At 43.1% G+C, this 19,679-nt stretch overlaps 1 protein-coding gene across 1 annotated transcript in view; it reads right to left on the bottom strand.

The window, feature by feature from the left end:
* LOC141996627 (uncharacterized) overlaps window positions 1–15,377 on the bottom strand; it is a 30,247-nt gene extending 14,870 nt beyond the window's left edge. Inside the window, exons 1-3 of the mRNA XM_074968809.1 lie at window positions 14,322–15,377; window positions 6,581–6,757; window positions 2,942–3,148 (exon numbers count right to left, since the gene is read on the bottom strand). Coding sequence (XP_074824910.1) covers window positions 2,942–3,148; window positions 6,581–6,757; window positions 14,322–14,945 — 1,008 coding nt within the window. The 5' untranslated portion in view covers window positions 14,946–15,377. The remainder of the gene's footprint in view (window positions 1–2,941; window positions 3,149–6,580; window positions 6,758–14,321) is intronic.
* Window positions 15,378–19,679: the final 4,302 nt, after the last annotated feature.

Below are 19,679 nucleotides of genomic sequence, written 5' to 3'. Positions count from 1 at the left end.
ACGATGTGTCCACATAGGACTGGATTTTCAGATAGGCTCAAGGTGTTGGGTACTGCGTGCTTTTGAAACTCTGATTGTGGGTGCTGAGTACTTGAAAAAAATCTGGTCATAAGTAGAGCTGGACAAACAAGATTTGTTCGTTTGCTTGCCATTCCAAAATGCCACCCACCGTTTTCTTTTAATTTTGACCATTTTTAAAACAATTTGATTGTTAATAAAATTTAATAAGAAATTTTGAACCAAAATCTAAATCAATTGTTTGGATTTTTTTTTTAAATCTAGAACAATTTGGTGAAGTCAATATTAATTCACAAAATAATTTGGTGTCACTGACTACATTTTTTGCTGAAAATTCCACCCAGCTCTAGGAATGATTTTCTTGAAAATCTGGCCCTTGTTCCACAAGATGCTCGCACTGATGCTTTAAATTTCTCTCACTGAATCTGAACCGGAGTTTGTTTTTCAAGAGAGATTGAAGGGGAAAGCTACACCCAAAAAAGGCTGCACTTACCCAGCCTTTTAACATGAAAAATAGATCTCTGAAGAATAGTGGCTAACAATGTGCCCTCATTACTCACATTTCAATTGCTTTTCTTGGCACAACTTATGTATACGCAGGGACCTCCATTCCCTAGTTGAATGGAGTCCAGCATTTTAAATCTGTGCTTAAACTTGTAAAAACTTCATGTTTACTGGATCTCTGGTGGTATGATCTCTGAAAACCTGTTAATAAAGCCTTCAGCACACACTTGTGTTCCTGTGCTAGGCGTGGTACTCACACCGACTTCTTCTGCAACACTTCATGTTCTAAAGGCTTAAAAACGTTAGACATGACAGTGGTAAAAAACAGAGCTCATTCCTACTCGCTAAAGTCAGTGAGTAATTTGCATCAAGGCTTGCTGCGCCAATTTTAAAAGTAAAAAAAATTGCTTGAGCCCCAGCATTTCTTTCATTACAAATTCAGCACTGACTAAAGGCCAGGTTGCTGCATGTTTTTCACAGTATATGCTGGACTCTGATAACAAGTGTGAATTTTTGTGAGCTCAGTTTGATTCCTACTTTATTAATAGTTCGATTGAGTCTTGACCCTACACAGCTACGCGGGTGAGTAAGAAGCCCACATACTATATTCGTGTAGGACTTTCTTGGATTGTGGTTCTGGGCACAAGGAGGAGAGCAGGAGTTAAAGCACCTGATATGGGAACGGGAGAGCCAAGACTCCATCTTCCCCAATGCACTAGCCAGCAGACCTGGCTGACTGCAGTAGAAATAAGCTGGTAGTGCAGTAGGAATATGCTACACCCTGGAGAAGAGCATAGTAGTAAGTTACCCTCACCACCACCAGAGCAAAGCCGTAACAGGAGGAATTGTGACTCTGCGGCACAACTTCTCACCACCCCCTATGTGCCACCCCTTACTCAGGATTGAGCCAAATGGCTCAATCTTGCCCCTAACATGTATGTTCCATCAGTTGCTGTGGGATTCACATGGATAAACCTCATTAATGCTAATAGGTAGAGTTAGCCAAAGAATGACAACTGAGTTTTGGGACAGCTTTTTGAGGTTTTGAAGTTTGTTTTGTTTTCATGAGAAACGGAAAAAAATGTTTTTTGGAGGGGTGGGGGTATTAAAAGGCTTTGTGCTGAAAAGGTGTGTCTGTGGAAGTGACCAGAGACTCCACTGTGGACCTCAGAAACCTTCCCAAACAAGAACTTCCTCCGAATGGATGTATCTTCACAAACCATTTCAGCTTTGACGAAACAAAAACTTCACTGACAGCGTTCACACCAGCTCTGCTGTTAGGAGTGTAATGGGGCAGGCTCCATCACCATTCTCACATACTGGACAGAGCTTGAGAGGTTTCTGGAGTCAGTGACAACTTTGTGTTATTTATTTACATTCCCATCACCAAACACCAAGACAGTTCTGTGGAGCAGTATTTCCAGTGCTTCTCTACTGTTCTTCCTTGGCCCTTTGGAAAAGGGCTAATACAGATCTCCATTTCTTGAGCTGTCTGAAAACGCTCCACACAGCTAGCCTGGGTCCTCACTCCTCCCACTTCCTTCCTGTGTCTTTTATATCCCCTGCAGCTGGTGGGCTAATTGGTTTAATCAGCCCTCCCAGCCTATTCTGCTAATTAGCTTGCATATCCCGAATCAGCCTTTTCCTGGGGAGCTGACTGATGCTGAAGTGATCACAGTGCTGGCTCCATTGCTTGCTTCCAGCACTCTGTCATAAGGAGATACACACAAAAATCTCAAAAAAACATTGAATATTTCTGAAGAGCTACAGTCTCTCACGGCCTTAAAGAGAAGCAGCTCTGATGGATCCTGAACCTTAGCTGACTTAGGGTATATCTACACTGCAGCTGGGACCATGCCTCCCAGCCCACGTAGACAGACACACTAACTCTACTTGAGCTAGCAGTATGGACGCTGCGATGCAGGCGTTGCTGCAAGCTAGCCTTTAGAGTACAAGCCAGCCTGCTCCCCTGGGTCCTTATTCAGGTGGCTAGCCCATGTCACAATGTTCACACTGCTATTTTTGGCTTGCTAGAGCAGAGCTATCATGTGTCTGTCTACCTGGGCTAGGAGGCACATTCCCAGCTGTAGTGTAGACATACCTTAGGTACCCAGGTAGAGATTGTTTCCCATATTGCTCATGAGAAAGATGCCGCTTTAACTGAGTGTCCAGTCATTGCGACAGGAACCTCAACTCTTTACATAGTGGCTCAAACCAAGAACGTGTGCCTCCAATCATATATATTTGGGCCAATTTTCTGCAACTGAACAAAACTCCAGTTGACATAAATGAAAGTTTTACTTGAATAAAGGGCTGCATAATTTTGCTCGGTGTTACCAAATTTAAAAACATTGTAACATAATACTCTTCTCAAAGAGAGTTTCCTGACCTTTGAAAAGCGATAGTTCTGAATACTCACTGAGGAATTGAGAGTATGCCGTAGGAATCTAACAACTTTGGAATCAGAAGCTGGACATGCCAAAGCCATGTATCGATTACGGAATGTCCCATAGATTTTCAGATGAAATCCTGGCTTCAGAGATTCCTTACCCGTGGAAGATATATCCATTCCATAAGCAGAGAGATCAAAATATAGACTGTGAGCACGGATCTCTGGAGTTGGCACCTATAAAAGTGCAAAAAAAAAAAAAAAAAAAGAGGGGGGGAGAATATAATTAAGGGCTAATCTAACTAATGTATTCATTTCACAGATTCTACCTGATGACCCTCACATGGGATGCCTTGCAATGAATTAAATATTTAGAGAGTGAGGTTTTGTTTCCAGATAAGAAGAATTCAGAAAGTTACCCCATGCATTGCCATTTCATTTCCTTCCAATGTTGTGCTAGATGGTTTTTCTTCATGCTGAAGGCTGAGAAAAGAACACCTCTGGGATACTAGTATATTGTGTTTTCAGCACAATGAACTTACACTAAGAACACTAAAAGCAAACTGCCTTTTCCATAGGAACACAGCATAGTCTGGTGGACTGGGCACTGGTTCAGTCATGAGATCAAGGAACTTTATTCTACTTTTGATTCTGACATTGCCTTGTTGTGTGATCTTGTGCAGGCCACTAAACCCCTCTGTGCCTCAGTTTCCCCATCTGTTAATGGGGATAATGATACTTTATTCTTTTGTGAATGCATAAGGGCAAATTATTATTAGAGAATTTTTCAGTAATGCTGCGGGGGTGGGCCTTGTGTGTTATTAGAAATTAACTGCCTCAGAAAAGGAAAAATCTCTCTGGACATCACATAAAATGCAGAGTTAATTGTAACTTTTAATTAACTGAACAGGTTTATAATTTATAAGGCAGACAGTTATTTGAAGCTGCCTAGGCACTTTTGCTGGGGGGGGAAGGGGGGAAGAGAGACCACAAAATTCCAACGTGACTTGTGTCAATCGTAAATTACAAACAGTCACATCTTATACTATACATGTACAGGAAATTATTTTCACATTCAAAGACAAATCCATTGATCTGCAGGACCCAGATACATCACAATTTGTCCCACATAATAATGCAAAGAAAAAATAAGTTCTCCTTGTGTTGAGACTATTGTAACTTGAGATAGTTCGATGGAGCCAGTTTTGTCAAATAGCCAGTCTTTGTTCCATATATTTCAGCTTGCTACTACAGCACCAGATTCTTCAGCCTTTACTCACAAGTGTAGAGTATTTGTTAAGGTGGGTAAGTAAAGGCTGATGTAGTCTGCGCCATCTCAGTGTGGCCAAACCCAGTGTGGCATGGGCTAGTGAGAGGAGAACTGGGGACCACGGCATGGCTTTCTTTCAGCCCCTTTGGGGCTCTGGGGAGAAATCCAGATGGGAGCCTCCCTGTATGTTCCACCCTCTCCTGGACACCCCTATAAAGGTCTGCCCCACTCTAGCACTACAGAAACATTATAGATAACCATATTTAAACTAGCAATAAGCAGTAAGAGTCTCCATAGGGATTTATTTTCTACTCCTGTGGAAAATTATTTAAATACTTCACTACTAAAGACTTATTTTTCTTATCCTAACTGTCCACTAGTTGCTGATGTTGGGTAAAATCGCTTCTTTATTTCTCATCATGACATTGCTCATGTTGCTAGGTATTTTTCTATATCTTCTCAGCCCTTGTCTTACACATGAATTATCACCATAAAACTCTCCCTTCCTCACCAAAAAGAAAGATGGAAAAAGGCTTGAGGCCAAATCCTTCCCTCCAGTCTATAGTTCTCTACTGATGTCTAGAGCTGGTGACAGGGGTGCAGAATAGGAAGTGCAGAGGATGTCAATGGACTGCTCATGTTCTTAAATGAGTGTGTAAATGAGTGCAGGTCTGGGCCAAAACTCATTTCACAAGCCAACAAGTCAGATGCAACAAACAATAATGGCTTCCAGTCACTACCAATTGTATTGGACAGGAATCTGTTACCTAAAGATTAAATTAGGGCTGTCGATCAATCACGCAAGTTAACTGCAATTAACTTAAAAAAACTGTATGCTCTTTGGGGCAGTTTGTGTGAGGACCACTTTGCAGATGCTACCCTAATGCGAACAAATAGGTTAACTTAGAGTCCCCCCTTGGCTTCTTTTTTGGTACTAAAACATTCCAGAAGCATTGGGAGCAGCCCAGAGACATTTTGGTAGTATGCTTAGAATGCTAGTTATTTCTGCAGACATGCAGCCTGATTTCCAGAGATGCTAAGCACTGCAAATTCTATTCAAAGTCAATGGGCACTTGGCAATCTGAAAATCAGGCCCATGCAATATTTGTAAGGTAATGGAAGAACAACAACAAAAAAAAGTGCCTGTGAGGGTTAAAGTTCTTGTGATTTATGAGTGCGCTTGGAAGGATTCTATTTTTGTTAGTTGGTAAATGTCGATTTCACCAAAACACACAAACCGCTGAAAAAATATTTCCATCGATAATAATTGAAGTTTACAGATAGGCAGAGTAAAAATAATGCTGCTTGAGAACTTAAAGTTTGATTTAAGGATGTTTACAGTACCTTGTATTGTTTGACACGTGAGGTTGACAATTTGTGTTTTTATAGTTATAAAGCTTTATTTTTTTGACTCTCGATGTCAATAAAATGGTTTCACTCCCCAGATTGTTTGAGCCCACCAGAATTTCCCACAACTGTGAAATGTATATAGATAGAAATTTAAAAAATGCTTAAAAACAAACATTGGTATTTATTGCAATTATAAAAAAATTGAATTATGCCCAGCCTACCTATGAGCTCTCTTCTCAGAGTCTTTGTCCCTGGATAAATGAACACCATCTCCTGAGCCTTGCATAAAGCTTGACATTTCCCTTCCTATTCATCCACTGCTTGTTTCTTTCCTCTCAAAGGATGACGGGATTAACACAGCAATACTAATAAGCAATGCATGGAAAAGGCAACTGGCATAGTGTGCAATGCGTCTATTCTTGTCATCTTCCCTTAATATTCTAGCAGTCAAACGATCCACTGCACATGGTAATCATTTTCTCTAATCAGCTGTTCCTTTATGTAATCTTGTTCAGCCCTACTTACTGTATTTGCCAAGAAAGTTGAATATGAAGCTGTTGGGGTTGTTTATTTTTCTTAATATTGAGAACAAATTAGTTTGAACTCAGGCAACAAAAGAATAGCAAAAACATGTTATCCGTTATGTAACATTCATAACCTTACATAAGTTATGTATTGATTAATATACATGTTTTAATACATGGTTATTCAATTGTTACAGGGCCCAACTGGTCAGTAAGTTGCTTATAACCGTAAGACCTTCAACCGATCTACAACACATACTCCTCATGTGTCTGTAACATGTTTAGAACATCTATCAATTATTTATTCACCCTTTATAAAGCCTTTTAAAATATATCCCAGAATATAAAAAGTGTGACCTATTTAACTCAGTGGGAAAAATACTTTGCAAGCAAACTCTAGAAAAGTAAGGAAATGTCAAATGGCAGCATAAAAGCCCTTAAATCCCCTATTTATTTCTATAGTATAGAGCATCATACAGCAGATGGGAGTAAACAATTGATAGCAAAGAGTGTTCTTCTCATTACCTGCCTCTGATCAGGCCTCTCAATAGCTGCATTTGCTCCATAAGCATTACAGGATTCCACAATGTAATCTGGACTGATTCCGAGAACTGAGCTTGATTCTCCACAGGATCCATCTGCTATCACAATTATTTTTGGCCACTCAGAGGCTAAACTCTTCCTTATAAAGTCATCTGAGAACTGAAAGAAAAGGAGAGTTGACCATGAATGTTGTATGTCGACCTGTTACAGTAAAACACAGTATTGTGGCCTAAGGGGTTTTTAGAACTGTCCTTCAAACAAATTTCATAATGATCAAACACAGCCACAACAGTTGTTCCCAAACAATATTCTCAAACATATATTGTAAATGGAAAAGTACACTCTAAATGATAGAATTAATGCGTCTGATGGTTTTGCCAGTATTTCTGAGCACTCACTGCTCTAGTTCACCTGAAATTGCTAAGCAATTCTGTATTGATGTTCATATATGAAATATCTGACTAAACTTCGATATAAGGTAGCTGTGGCAATATCCGATTTAATAGCATTAACAATTGTACCTATCAGTTGAAACTGTTATTTGAAACTCTTAGCTTGTGCTTTAAAGAAATAACAGAAAAAAAATTTTTTAGAATGTTATGAAATGAAAGACAAAAAAAAAACCCGTAAAAAATTTTGAAAGATTTATAAATTCACAAGTGAGAGCGGAACGGAGGTAAAAATAGCCTAGGGTTATGCAGGAGTTCGGATTAGCTCAGAGCAATCACTTCCGGCCTTCACACCTCTTAGCCAGATCCTCTGCTGGTGTAAAATCAACATAACCAATTTACACCAATAGAACTTACAGAACTGATTCTGATTTACACTTTAATGCATAATCATGAATAAAATGGGGGAACGTGCCCAATATAATGGGGAAACATTCAGCCTTGGCATAACTCCAGAATCCCTGGAGTTCACCACACAAATTTGACCCCAAAAGTGGACATATTCAACCACTTTACTTTTGTTTCTATATTTTAGCCCATCCATTATTTAATACTTATACTGCTGCATCACACCTTTGTGTTCACATAGGGCTAGATTGTGTAACCCCTATTCATTCTAGTGACCACCCATCTGTATAAGTAGTCTATTCTCTGTAGGTTCCTATACTGCAGTCATCACCTTCCAGTAGCACATTAAGCCACAATAATAGGCAGCATGTTTAAAACAAACAAAAGGATGTATTTTTTTTCCACACAACACACAGTCAATCTGTGGAACTCTTTGCCAGAGGATGTTGTGTAGGCCAAGACTATAAACAGGGTTCAAGACTATTAGCCAGGATGGGAAGTCATGGTGTCCCTAGCCTCTGTTTGCCAGAAGCTGGGAATGGGCAACAGGGGACAGATCACTTGATGATGACCTGTTCTGTTCATTCCCTCTGGGGCACCTGGCATTGGCCACTGTTGGAAGACAGTATACTGGACCTTTGGTCTGACCCAGTATGGCCGTTCTTATGAACAACATATATCATGTGTTTGTCCTCTCATCCCCTCCTTAGAGGGAGAAGCATGTGCAGTGTTGTATCTTGTTTTGGTAGGGTTTTCAGGGATTTTATTAATTTTGTTTAGGTTCCCCCGTCTACCTCCTTCCCACCCCCATTTTGCATTCTGGCTTGCGTAAAGCTTATGACAATGAGCACTATCTTATAATTATTGTATATTTTATGTTAGAGTTTTCAGAACAATAAACCCACTTACATCTAGTTCGCTGACACACTCATATGGTTTGGCCTTGCTTTTTATTGGTGAGGGTGCAAACAAACTTAACTGGAAATGCCAGTTTGGCTTGAACTGTTGCTTAATTATATAGTACTGGTACTTGCTTTCACTAGTTAGATCTGATATATCTCTATACATAATTTCAAATCAGATAAGATGAAAGTAGCAAAAGAATCTTTGTTTGCTTGACTGTTCTTGGTTATTAACCCAGTGGTCTTATCTTTGTGTTTGCCATATATGACCTTTTGTTCACCATAAAGCTCACATTTAAAATGATCTATTTAAATTAACTACGAAAATGGTCAAATAAAACCAACAACTCTAGAGCAACAGAGGCAGTCACCCATGAATAAACATCTCAGAAGATTGTAAAACTGGAGCCTGTATCTTTGGTTTTTCGGAGTTGGAGACATTTATTGCCTACCACTACTGCTGCTGCTATGCAGTTATTGCTTATATAACCTTAAATTTTCCCATTAGCTTTGTTTCTGCTCTGAATTATGAAGCAACATTTTACTCTCAATGTCTACCTTTGCAGCACTAGGCACAATTAAGGATACGATTTAGTCATGGAGGTCACAGATTTTGTGATTTTAACAAACCTCCATGACTTCTTCAGCTTTAGACCCCACCACTACAGCTGTGGCAAGTGCTGGTGCCCCCCCCTTAGGGGGGTGGGGGTGTCAGTCTTCTGTCTCCCTTGTAGTCAGCCCTCTCTCCTCCCCACTGTTATTTTTAGTAAAATTCATGGACAGGTTGCAGGCTTCTGCGAATTTTTGTTTATTGCCCGCAACCTGTCTGATTTTTTACTAAAAATAACCGTGACAAAATCTTAACCTTATGCATGATACATATAAATTTGCATCAGGGCTGGAAGTTTGCTTTTTTTCCTTCTACTTCTCTACCCCACTCATAAAGATAAAACATTATAAACATATTATTAGAAACGATAGTATTATGGACATGCCTAGAGGCCCCATTGTGCTACCCACTATACAAACACAGCAAGAGACTCAAAGAGGGAAAGCGACTTGCCCCAAATCACATAGCAGGTCACTGGCAAAGCCAAGAATAGACTACAGGTCTCTTGGATCCCACTTCAGTTCTGTAATCACTGGCCATGTTGCCTCTCCAAAAAACTAATAGTATAAAATGACCAAGAGTGCAAGATCAATCTAAATACATGCCAGACTATTTCAGACTATAAAATTTCTTAGCTAAAATTTTGTCTATGTGCTGAATTTCATCATGAAGAAGTTTTCCAGCAATAGGAATTAGCTTCCAAAACCAACTGAGCACATGTAAAAAGAAAAGGAGTACTTGTGGCACCTTAGAGACTAACCAATTTATTTGAGCATAAGCTTTTGTGAGCTACAGCTCACTTCATCGGATGCATGAAGCTGTAGCTCACGAAAGCTTATGCTCAAATAAATTGGTTAGTCTCTAAGGTGCCACAAGTACTCCTTTTCTTTTTGCGAATACAGACTAACACGGCTGTTACTCTGAAACCTGAGCACATGTAATACACCATCCTCCCAACCCAGGTGTTTCTTCCTCACACCTAAAGGTGTTCTCCTTTTATTCAAGAGGTAGAGACTTGTGTTTGATGCTAAAGGGCCTGGGTTCTTCCCTGCATGTATGTCTGTGGCCAGGGTTTGTTATATTGGTACAATAGTGATATGTATGCCTTTTTTTTTCCCGTACAGATGCCAGAAGGCTCTAAGAGTAATTAGTACAATTCCACAAAGAAGTAACAGCAAGGGAGAGGGAGAGATGTACAAGAGGCTGGGGTTCCCCCCCAATCTGTGAGTTTCAGTGACATAAAGTCAATGATATTGGGAGGCTATTTGAGACAAAAGGAATTGAACAAGAGAAGACTCTTGGTTCCAAAGAGGCCACATTGTGCAGAAGAATGGTTGAGGAACTCAGTGCTAGATGAAAAGAAAGGAAGGATGTGAAGAAAGGAGGAGTCCTTGAGGTAGGTTGGAGCCAGTCTATTGTGGCATATAAAAACAAAACACTTGGAGGCCTTACCTCACTCTTCTTATCAAGGAAGTACTCCAAGGAAGTGTTTACTTTCCCAGCCTCCTTTCCCTGTAGGCTACCCTTTATACTTTTAAAATACATGTGTATCATACATGTACATTTGGTGTTCAGAACAAAAGATAATTTCTTCGGCACTGCTGCTTATTCCATTCTATAGATCAACTACTAGGGATGTTGGAGAATGGATTTAGTGTGCCTGCTCCCTTCAGTACATAAGTGTCATGCTCTCTTTGATGGCTACCACATCCGGCAGCTGGGGATACTCCTTAAACCAAGTCTTCAAAAGAACTTGTGAATTCTAGCAACACATTAGGACCTGATTGAGAGGCATTGACTTCAATGTGAGTTGCATTTGCTCAGTACCAGACAGGATCAGGTCTATCATTTGGAAAACGTCATGTTTGAAATCAAACTCATCTGTTATACTGCAAGAAATGGAACATTAATCATGCTTTAATTTGTCCCCATTAGCTGGAAATTATCCCATGTCCGACAAACAAACAGCCAATACCGAGAGAGTCTTCCTGTTCGTTAATATGCAAATTAACAAAGAGTTAATACTCTAAAATTAAAGAGTATGCAATACTGGATCAAAGCCTCAGCTGGTGCATAGTTCTGCTGACTTCAGTGGAACTACACGGATTTATACCAGCCAGGATTGGACCAATTTTCTTTTCAATCTGTACTCTGTTTTCATAAGGTCACAGAGTGAAAAGCCCTGTGCGGACATAAAATATTATTAGATGTGTTTATATAATGTATCATGAGTTGGATTGGATGATGAGAGATTGGTAATGTGATATATTCATATCTAGTCATTACTGAGCTGAATTTAGCATAATCCGATAGAAATTTTGTTCTCAAGCCCAGTTCCTGGATAGGTATTGATATCACAAAGCCACTTTCACAATTGTTACCCTTGTTTACAGTCTAATAAAGGTCAAGGCTTGAATGGACAAGGAGAATAAAATAGCCCCTTGTAGACTAGTGGGAGAGCCCCTATCCAGAGAAGATGAATAATAGCCTCACCAGTGACAGTTTCAATCACTTTTTTCAGGGCTTTCTTTTGATTCATAAACAAGCCACTCAGAACAGTAGGTTCCAATGGCCAGAGACCTGTCCAACTTCTTAGCCAGCTGGGAAGGGAAGACATACTCTTCCCCTTAGCTAGCTGGTGTCACAGCTACTTCTCCATCTTTATAGCATTTGATGACCCATATGACAGACAGGAGTCTGGAACCTCTCATGCACTGGGACTTGTGGAGCACCTTTCTACCTGGTCACACCGTTTATCCCTACAGGTGGTCTATCCAAGGCAGGTTCAAAAGCATATTGATGAAGTGCTGTATGGGGGAAGCTTGCACTGCCAATACTGTCCCCCTTCTGGGTTAACTAGAGGATTTCAATTTACAAAGCTGTCACTTCAGTTCCTATAAGAAGCACAAAAGTAAGTTAAAAGTTAAGAAATTGACAATGACAATGTTTAAAGATGTCAAGACGAACACTTTCCCCTGTTTTGAAAGTGGCTCACAATTTTGCATCTCTGTCAATATAATTGAACAAGAACGGGGAGGATATTATTTCTCCAAAATAGGAATTGTGGAATATTGGGGCAGATCCAAAGACTGGATTGATTTCAATGAGGTTGGTATCAAATGTACAGGACTTGATCCAGCAAGGCAATTGCTTAAGTTTACATGGGTAGTCCCCCAATGGAGAGCCAACCACTGAATGCAGCGGTACTACTCACATGTTTCAATACTCTGTTTGATCAAGGCCTTAGTGAGGGACTAATAAGAGTCTAGGCAAATATTGGATAGGCTAGTGCGATGCAAGCATTCCCCACATAGCTCTGTCAATGCATTAGAATTGTGACCATCAGCATTCCCTGCTATTTCATGTCCAGGACTCACTTTCAGCACAGATGTCTTAATGCTTGAATTCTGCTAGTGTATGTGGTGGGTTGTGCATGTGTTTAGTTGTATTTGTCCACAGGGGATAAGAGAGGAGATCAAGCTTGTTTGAACTGAGGTCCCTGGAGCTGAATATCTTAATCTTCAATTGGGTAGGATGCATTTAACCAAAGCTAGTTCCATTTTTAAATCTGGACAGTCTTTCTAAATTATGCTCGCATCCAAACTGAACCTTCTGAGGTCACCCTTCAGTATATCTGTTCCCTGCTTAATTAGATGCTGGCTACAGTTTGTTTAGTGCCTTCAATCTTTATATTTTTCCACTCTGTTTACTTTAGCTGGCGGAGACAGATTACGCTACTAAATATATAAGATGGTAATTAGTTTAACAGTATGTTAGATTTATAGCTCTGTTCAACAACAACTCATTATTGGCTAAATTAATCCTGTAATGTACACTAACTTAATTTCATACATGCTGAAGTAAATATAAAATGGCAGTGTGTCAATGTAACCCTTAACATAATGTCATCTGACTCATTACACTGGAATCAAGAAAACATATGCTGCCTGGAATCTAAAAATAACATAATAGCAAAAATAAAGATTGCTTGTAATAAAATAAATTATGTTGACCTATTTTTCACTGTACAAAGGAAGATACAGAACAAGTTTCAGATTGCCAGTTACTTTCCATTAACTGCAGTTCTGGCTAAACATTACAGGGCTAGCACTAAGGATGGTCTGATGGCTAAGGCTGTGGGCTGGGACCCACAAGATGTAGGTTTCTATTTCCTGCTCTGTCACAAACTCCACGTGTGACACTCATCGACTCACTAATCTTTCTGTAGCTCAGTTCCTCATCTGTAAAATGGGGATATCATCTTTCCTTTGTCTGTTTGAGTTGTAAGCTCACTGGGGCAGAAACTCTAATTATATACAGCACCGAGCACAAGGCGGCCCTGAACTCAGTTACACTACAGTAATTCAAAATCGAAGAAGTCCTACTTTAAAAAAAAGTTAATCCTGAAAAATTAATTTTTAAGCTTGTTTATTTTTGTCAACAAGCTAGTTGTAATCCTGTCCTGACAACAATATTTACTTTCCCCTTCTCCTCCTGGGGACCCGGTGCCCCTACCCACCCCCCTCCACACCTCCCGCGAAGCTTAACAAATAAAAACTTTCGACCTACTCTAGTAATCATCTTTAAATGGAAAAAGGGTTTCAATTGAGTAGAAATTCCCATCGAAAGTCAATTTAACAAAATATATGGGGGGAGTGATTGTAGTACTCCTTTTCTTTTTGTCAAAAACCTGTCCTCCAAAAACCCAAGCAACCCCCCCCCCCTCGCAAATATTTGGAAACCAACATTTTTTTTGAAAATAAAATGATGAAAAGCTCAAAACATTGCAAAGTGAACTTCTGAGAAAAAACATTGTCCCCCCCCCCCCCCAAAAAATGCGCACAGGAGCCAGAACCATTTCCCAACGACCTCTTCCAGAGAAGGCATCCCACACTTCAGAGACAGGAAGGTAGCACTCCACACCCAGAACACCTTTCCTCTCTACCTTTTCCTCTTTCCGTGTGTTTTGCTCCAAAAAGGGAGGCAGCCTGCTGATTATCCCTCCCTTCCCTCCTTAGCCGGGGGGGGGCTGCTGCACAGTTCCTTCCTAACGACCGGGACACAGAACTCCAGGGGAGGTCCCTCCCCCAAGCCGTGGGCCCAGTCCGGTAAGGTGCTGGCCCCCCCCACCCAGTTCAGTGGGACCAAATCGAAGGATCGGGCCCTTTCTGAAGGAAGTTGGGGCGGCGGGGGGAAGCCGGCGGGGACAAGTTTACTCACCAGCCCTCAGAGGCTCAGTCCTGCACCCCATTGGCAAAAACAGGTCCCAGTGAGCCTAGTGGGCCAGGCCCTAGCCCCCCTCCCCTCCTAAGGAGCCAGAGGGGAGGGGGCGTACGGGGCAAGCCGAAGTTCGTCCCCAGGCAGAGCCAGTAACTCGGCGCTGCGGCGCGGACTGCAGCGAGCCGGGGACTTGCCTTGGTGCCCAGCAGGATCCGGATCCCCTGCCTGTGCTTCTGCTGCTCCAGGATGCTCAGCAGGTGCTCCTGGAAGACGCCGATGCGGGTAAAGAAGTGCTCGTTGTCCCAGCAGCCCTCCATGTTATCGAAATCCACCCCCAGGGCCAGCAGGAACCGGACGCTGCGCGGCTGCAGGGCGATCTGCTGGGGTCGGCAGAGCAGGGCTGCCCGGCAGCGCTCGTCCAGCAGCGTCAGCTTCAGCACCTTGCCCGAGCGGACAGCGACCAGCGCGGCCGTCAGCCCCGCGGGGCCAGCCCCCACGATCAGCACCGAGACCCTCGCCCTCCAGTGGCGGAGCCTGTCCACGCTCACCTTCACCGCCACGTAGAGGAGCACGGCCAGCAGGGTGCTCAGCGCCGTGTCCAGCGCCAGGCGCTCGTACTGCGCGTCCAGGCGGCCGCCTGCCTCCTCCATGCTCGCCGCCTGGCCAGCGGACCCCGGCGCCGGGCAGAGGAGCGGCTCCCCCCGTCTGCTCCAGGGAAGCGCCAGCCCAGGCGCCCGCGCCCCGGCAGCGGCGGATCCTGCTGCACCCGCGCCCCGCCGGTCACTCCCCCTGCTGCACCGTTCGCCTCTACTCCTCATTCCCTGCGGCTCCCAGCACTATCCCCACTCCTGTTCCCTGGTGAAATCAAGGGCCCTCCTCCTCCACTAGGCAGCCAGGATAAACAATGGGGGCGGTGCCACCCAGTTCCCTTGGGTCCCACCTCAGGGTGGTAGCCTTACCCCAAGGGGTCAGTTTCTCAGTGCGGCAGGGGGACCTGGCGTAGGCGGGGAGCTTTGGCGGAAAGTCAGGCTGGATCGACCCGGAGCCTGCCGGTTTGTGGGGGCCAAGCCCTGAAACTGTACAGTCAGAACCAGAGGATCCAGTCAGGCCGCTGCTGCGGCGCCAGGGAACTCCAGCCTCACCCCCACGCGTCCCGGAGCAGGAGGGCTGCAAAAGCAAACCAGCGCCAGTAGCGGGATGCTGCCGCGTTTCGGTGCCGAGCCCTCCCCTTCTAATATCTAAATAAAGACAGTCTCGCTTCCTCCCTCCCTCCCTCCCCAATTCTAGACCCTGACACATCCCCGCACATTAACATTGAAAAAAACCAGACCCGGCCCCTGGCTGGATCTGGCTCCTCCCTGGCAATTGTTGGCTCCAGAGTATACACTCTAAAACACACAAGCGAAGCTGCTCTTCCTTCAGGGGGGAAGTCTGTACCGCAGCCTGTAGTGGCGAATCTCATTGGGAAAGCGCCGGTCTGCTCTGTGGACTCTGCTCGACGAGAAGACACGTTTTCATCATGATCCTGCAACATTTTCACTGTCTAAACGGAGACACCAGGTTTAGCAGCTAGGAGCGCACTCCGCAATCTAGACGCCGGTCGCAAAGCGGCGGAGTAGCAGCACCAAAACGCACATACAGCACCTGGAGCCCGCGGGCTCCGACAACTTTTTCGGTTTGTTGGTTGGTTTTTGAACCCTCCCACCGCAAATTAATCACTCGTACTCAGATTTAGGGGCAGATTCTCCATGTTGAGGGTACAACTTCGTAGCGGGGGGGCAGAACACATGTCAGAGTATGGCAGGATCCAAGTAGATCCAGCAATTACCCGCCCCCCAGCGTGAGTTTCTTCTGCCACCCCGGGCGTCATCCATCCCAGCCTGGTTCTCTCGCCGGGGCGCAGGCGCAGATTGAGCTCCAAGCGATGAGCTTGGCGCAAGGTGATTTTCAAAAGCGGCGTCAGCAGGGAAACAAGCCACCATCCATTGCTGTGACAGCTTGTCAAGCTGCAGAAGCGAAGCGTGCCTGAAAGAGCAAAGCAAGACAAACGTGCAGCGTCCGGCTCTTTCTGTAGGTGGGTCACTGAGCCAGCATGGTGTTTGCTAGATGCACCGGGTTAGCTGCGCGTGAGCAAGCAACGAAACCGAGGAGCGAGCACGACAACGTGTAGCCAAGACTGCAACAAAAACGTTTGTCCCCTGCCTGGGAGAAACTTCTCACTACGGACTCTTGACTAGCAGTCACTCGCGCGCTCCTGCCCCCCGGGCCCCAATGCTAAACCCATGGAAGGACAGCCCTCACTGCTTTCAGACCATGTCTTTCTTTGACCATCTTCCAGCAAGCCCAGCTCAGGAACAGGAATAATGGAAGATCATTGAATAGCATCTGTACTTGGCCCAGTTGGGGCAGGCTTTACCACTGCTCCTTATTCAAGGATATTTAGGGTCAGGAGGGAATTTTCCCCAGGTCAGATTGTCAGGAACCCTGGGGATTTTTCTCCTTCTTCTGCAGCATGGGGCACTTGCTGAAGTGGGTGCCTGAGGGTTTATGTTCTGCAATGTGCAGGTCAGATTAGAGGAGCACAATGATCCCCTCTGGCCTTGAAGTCTATGAGTAAGGATGGAATTTTTACCTTGGGCTGAAGGATGACAGATTCTTCCAGCTTTGGTAGGTCTGGACTTCTCTTGCCAGTTGGACAATGTTGCTAGTCACCGCACCAAAGATTTAGGATGGAATCTGGTCAGATCGGTCTCCAGTCTCAGGGTTGTGAGCAGAGTGGTTAAAGAAGAAACAACAAATAATCAGAAGAAAAAAGCACAATGTTCTCCCCATCTTTTTTCCACTGAAATTTTGATCAAAGTTCTCACTGATATTTTAACATTTCAGATACTTAAACCAGCTCTATAGATGGTAAAAGAGTAGAAAAACATTTCAATTATTTTTTGTCAAATTTTGTCCCCCCTTTTCTTGCCAAAACTGGAAATTGAGTAAAATGTTAATTGAAAAACCGAAACATTGACATTTTGACACACTTAGCCGACCAGCTTTGTCCAATCCCATGAAGGGTGTGTCTCTATCAGGGTTCTTTGGCTCCACAGCCAGTGGCTCCTATCACCACGATAGGACATTGTCTGATGCTGGGTCTTGGAAGCAGCTAGTTCCTGATGATGGATTCCATCTCTGCTCTGGGAGCATTAAAATGGGTTGACACCACATGTGCCCAGCAAGAGGATAAACAACAACATCATTGCAAAGACCTGCCTGCCTTTGAACAGTTCGCTGCACCCGTCTGAATCCCAGTGGTGGTAGCAATTTCCCCTCACTCCCTGTATCAGTAAAACAACTTTAAAGCAAGCTACAAACATGCTGTGTAACACCAGCCATGTCCTTTAATGATGTACAATAAATCCTTCAAACTGAGCCTATTATTTTATCTGAAGCTTTTATCATATTTGGGATTTACTGGACCAGGCATAACCTAGTTTTTCAAAGTGCTGACCTTGGTCTTGTTTGCTATCATTTGAAGAATAACCTTAAAATGTGCTTCTATTGTGAGAAGAGGCTGTGTAAAAATGGCACCTTTTTATTTGGATCTACTCCTTAGGTGGAGTCGGAAACATTTCCGCTGTCTGGGATAGAAATATGTATTACCTGTTAGAGGTGGCACAGCCAACACAGCTAAGAGACTAAAAGCTGGATTGTGCTCTGGCTCAACAAAATTGTTCATTCAGTTCCAATTGCAGGGACCAAATGGTGCCCTCACATATACCTTTTAGTGCAACCCTGCTGAAAGCAATGGCATTGTACTCATTTAACCAGGGGCAGAATCTGGGCACGCATTAACCGGAAAGAAAATAGCTTGAGTTTCAAATTCCAGGTTGAGTCTGCAGAGCTGCAGTCCTTCCCTGGGAAGAAGTCCTTGCGAGATCGCAGAGAAAAGGCAGTGAGCCTATCCTAAAGATCTAGATATATCAAGCCTTATTAAAGCCAAATGTAGGGGGTTGTTTAATGAGCTCGCCCAGGAAAGATAAATGTGATGTGTTATTAATTTGCTAATTGTGTCACACATGAACCCAGGCTTCATCTTCATGCAGGGAGAGGGAAGGAATATTTGGGAAGAAGATTAGGGATTTCCAAAATTCATTTTCATCTATCCATGATTTTTCAATTTAAGAGCAAAGCTTCAGGGGTCCACTTATTAAATATATTCAATAGTATGGGCTACCGTTTTCATCTACAAAAGGCTTCTTCATAACTGCATGGTCTTGTTCTTAAACATGGTATGCTTCCACCTGCTCTTTCTTCTGTATTGCAGACAAATATGTCTAGATTTAACATTCAGAGAGATGCTCTGAGAAATCACGTAACTAGCTCTTGCATTTATACTAATGCTTCATAAGAAGAAACCCATCTCAGCATTCTTCTATCCTCTGTAAAACACCCCTGTTCAGCAAACAATGTGGTTGAAATATAATCAAGAAAAGCTTATTCATAGCAGAGAACCAATTACAATACATCAAAGGTGCTTAATTAGGTTTCTGCAATTCACTTAACAGACCCATTGGTTAGTCTCTAAGGTGCCACAAGTACTCCTTTTCTTTTTGCGAATACAGACTAACGGGGCTGTTACTCTGAAACCACACATTTAATGTTGTTTTGTGGTAGTTGCCTTTACAGCTGCTTGTCCCTTGCAGTCTATTTAGAAAGAGACAAAAGCCCAGTATAAAATTGGCAGAAAAGTTATTGTCCATACAAGCGGACACTTTTCAGAATTCATTAGAAGCCCCTATTGGGCTGTCAGTATCTCATTAGTTGCAATAAGCAGCCTGCATTAAAGATCTGATCCAGAGACTATTAAGGTCAGTTGGAGTCTTTCCATTGCCACAGGTTTTATTTCCAAGACTGTTTCACTGTTTTAAAGCGCTTAAATACCCCCATAAGCCAGTCTTTAGATATACTATACTATATACTACAGACTGCTAAGGGCCCAATCCTGCTCCCACTGAAGTCACTGGCAAAATGTCTATTGACTTTCATGGGGGCAGGATCAGGATGTAAAGAGGGTACACAGGGGCTGGAACTATGGGTGTGGGGGGTGCTGCAGCACCTCCTAACTTGGAGTGGTTTCCATCATACACAGGGTTTACAGTTTGGTTCAATGGCTCTCAGCACCCCTACCATACAAATTGTTCCAGCACCCCTGAGAGGGTAAACTGTACTCAAGGGGATTACAATTTATCTAGTAGTTAGGTTTTCAGGGACTGGTTCCAGCAAGAAATAGTGCCAAATTAATTTGCATGTGAGGTCGCAAAAGTCTAAAACCATTTAAAACTGCATGAGGCAATCTAATGTACAGTATCCTTTTTCCATTTTCCGCAACCTTGACTACTAGACCTAGTCTACACTAAATTTATACTGATATAACTGTCAGTTAGAGGAATGCTTTTTTTTCCTTAGTTATACTGTTAAGCCATGCAGATGTATTGGAATAAGAGTTCCTTGTATTGGTATAGGATAAGCAATGCTGGTTGTAAGCACTTTTATACGGATAT

The sequence above is a fragment of the Natator depressus genome, chromosome 12, assembly GCF_965152275.1.
Source record: "Natator depressus isolate rNatDep1 chromosome 12, rNatDep2.hap1, whole genome shotgun sequence".
NCBI lineage: Eukaryota > Metazoa > Chordata > Testudines > Cheloniidae > Natator > Natator depressus.
This window is presented reverse-complemented; position numbering and strand designations above follow the sequence as displayed.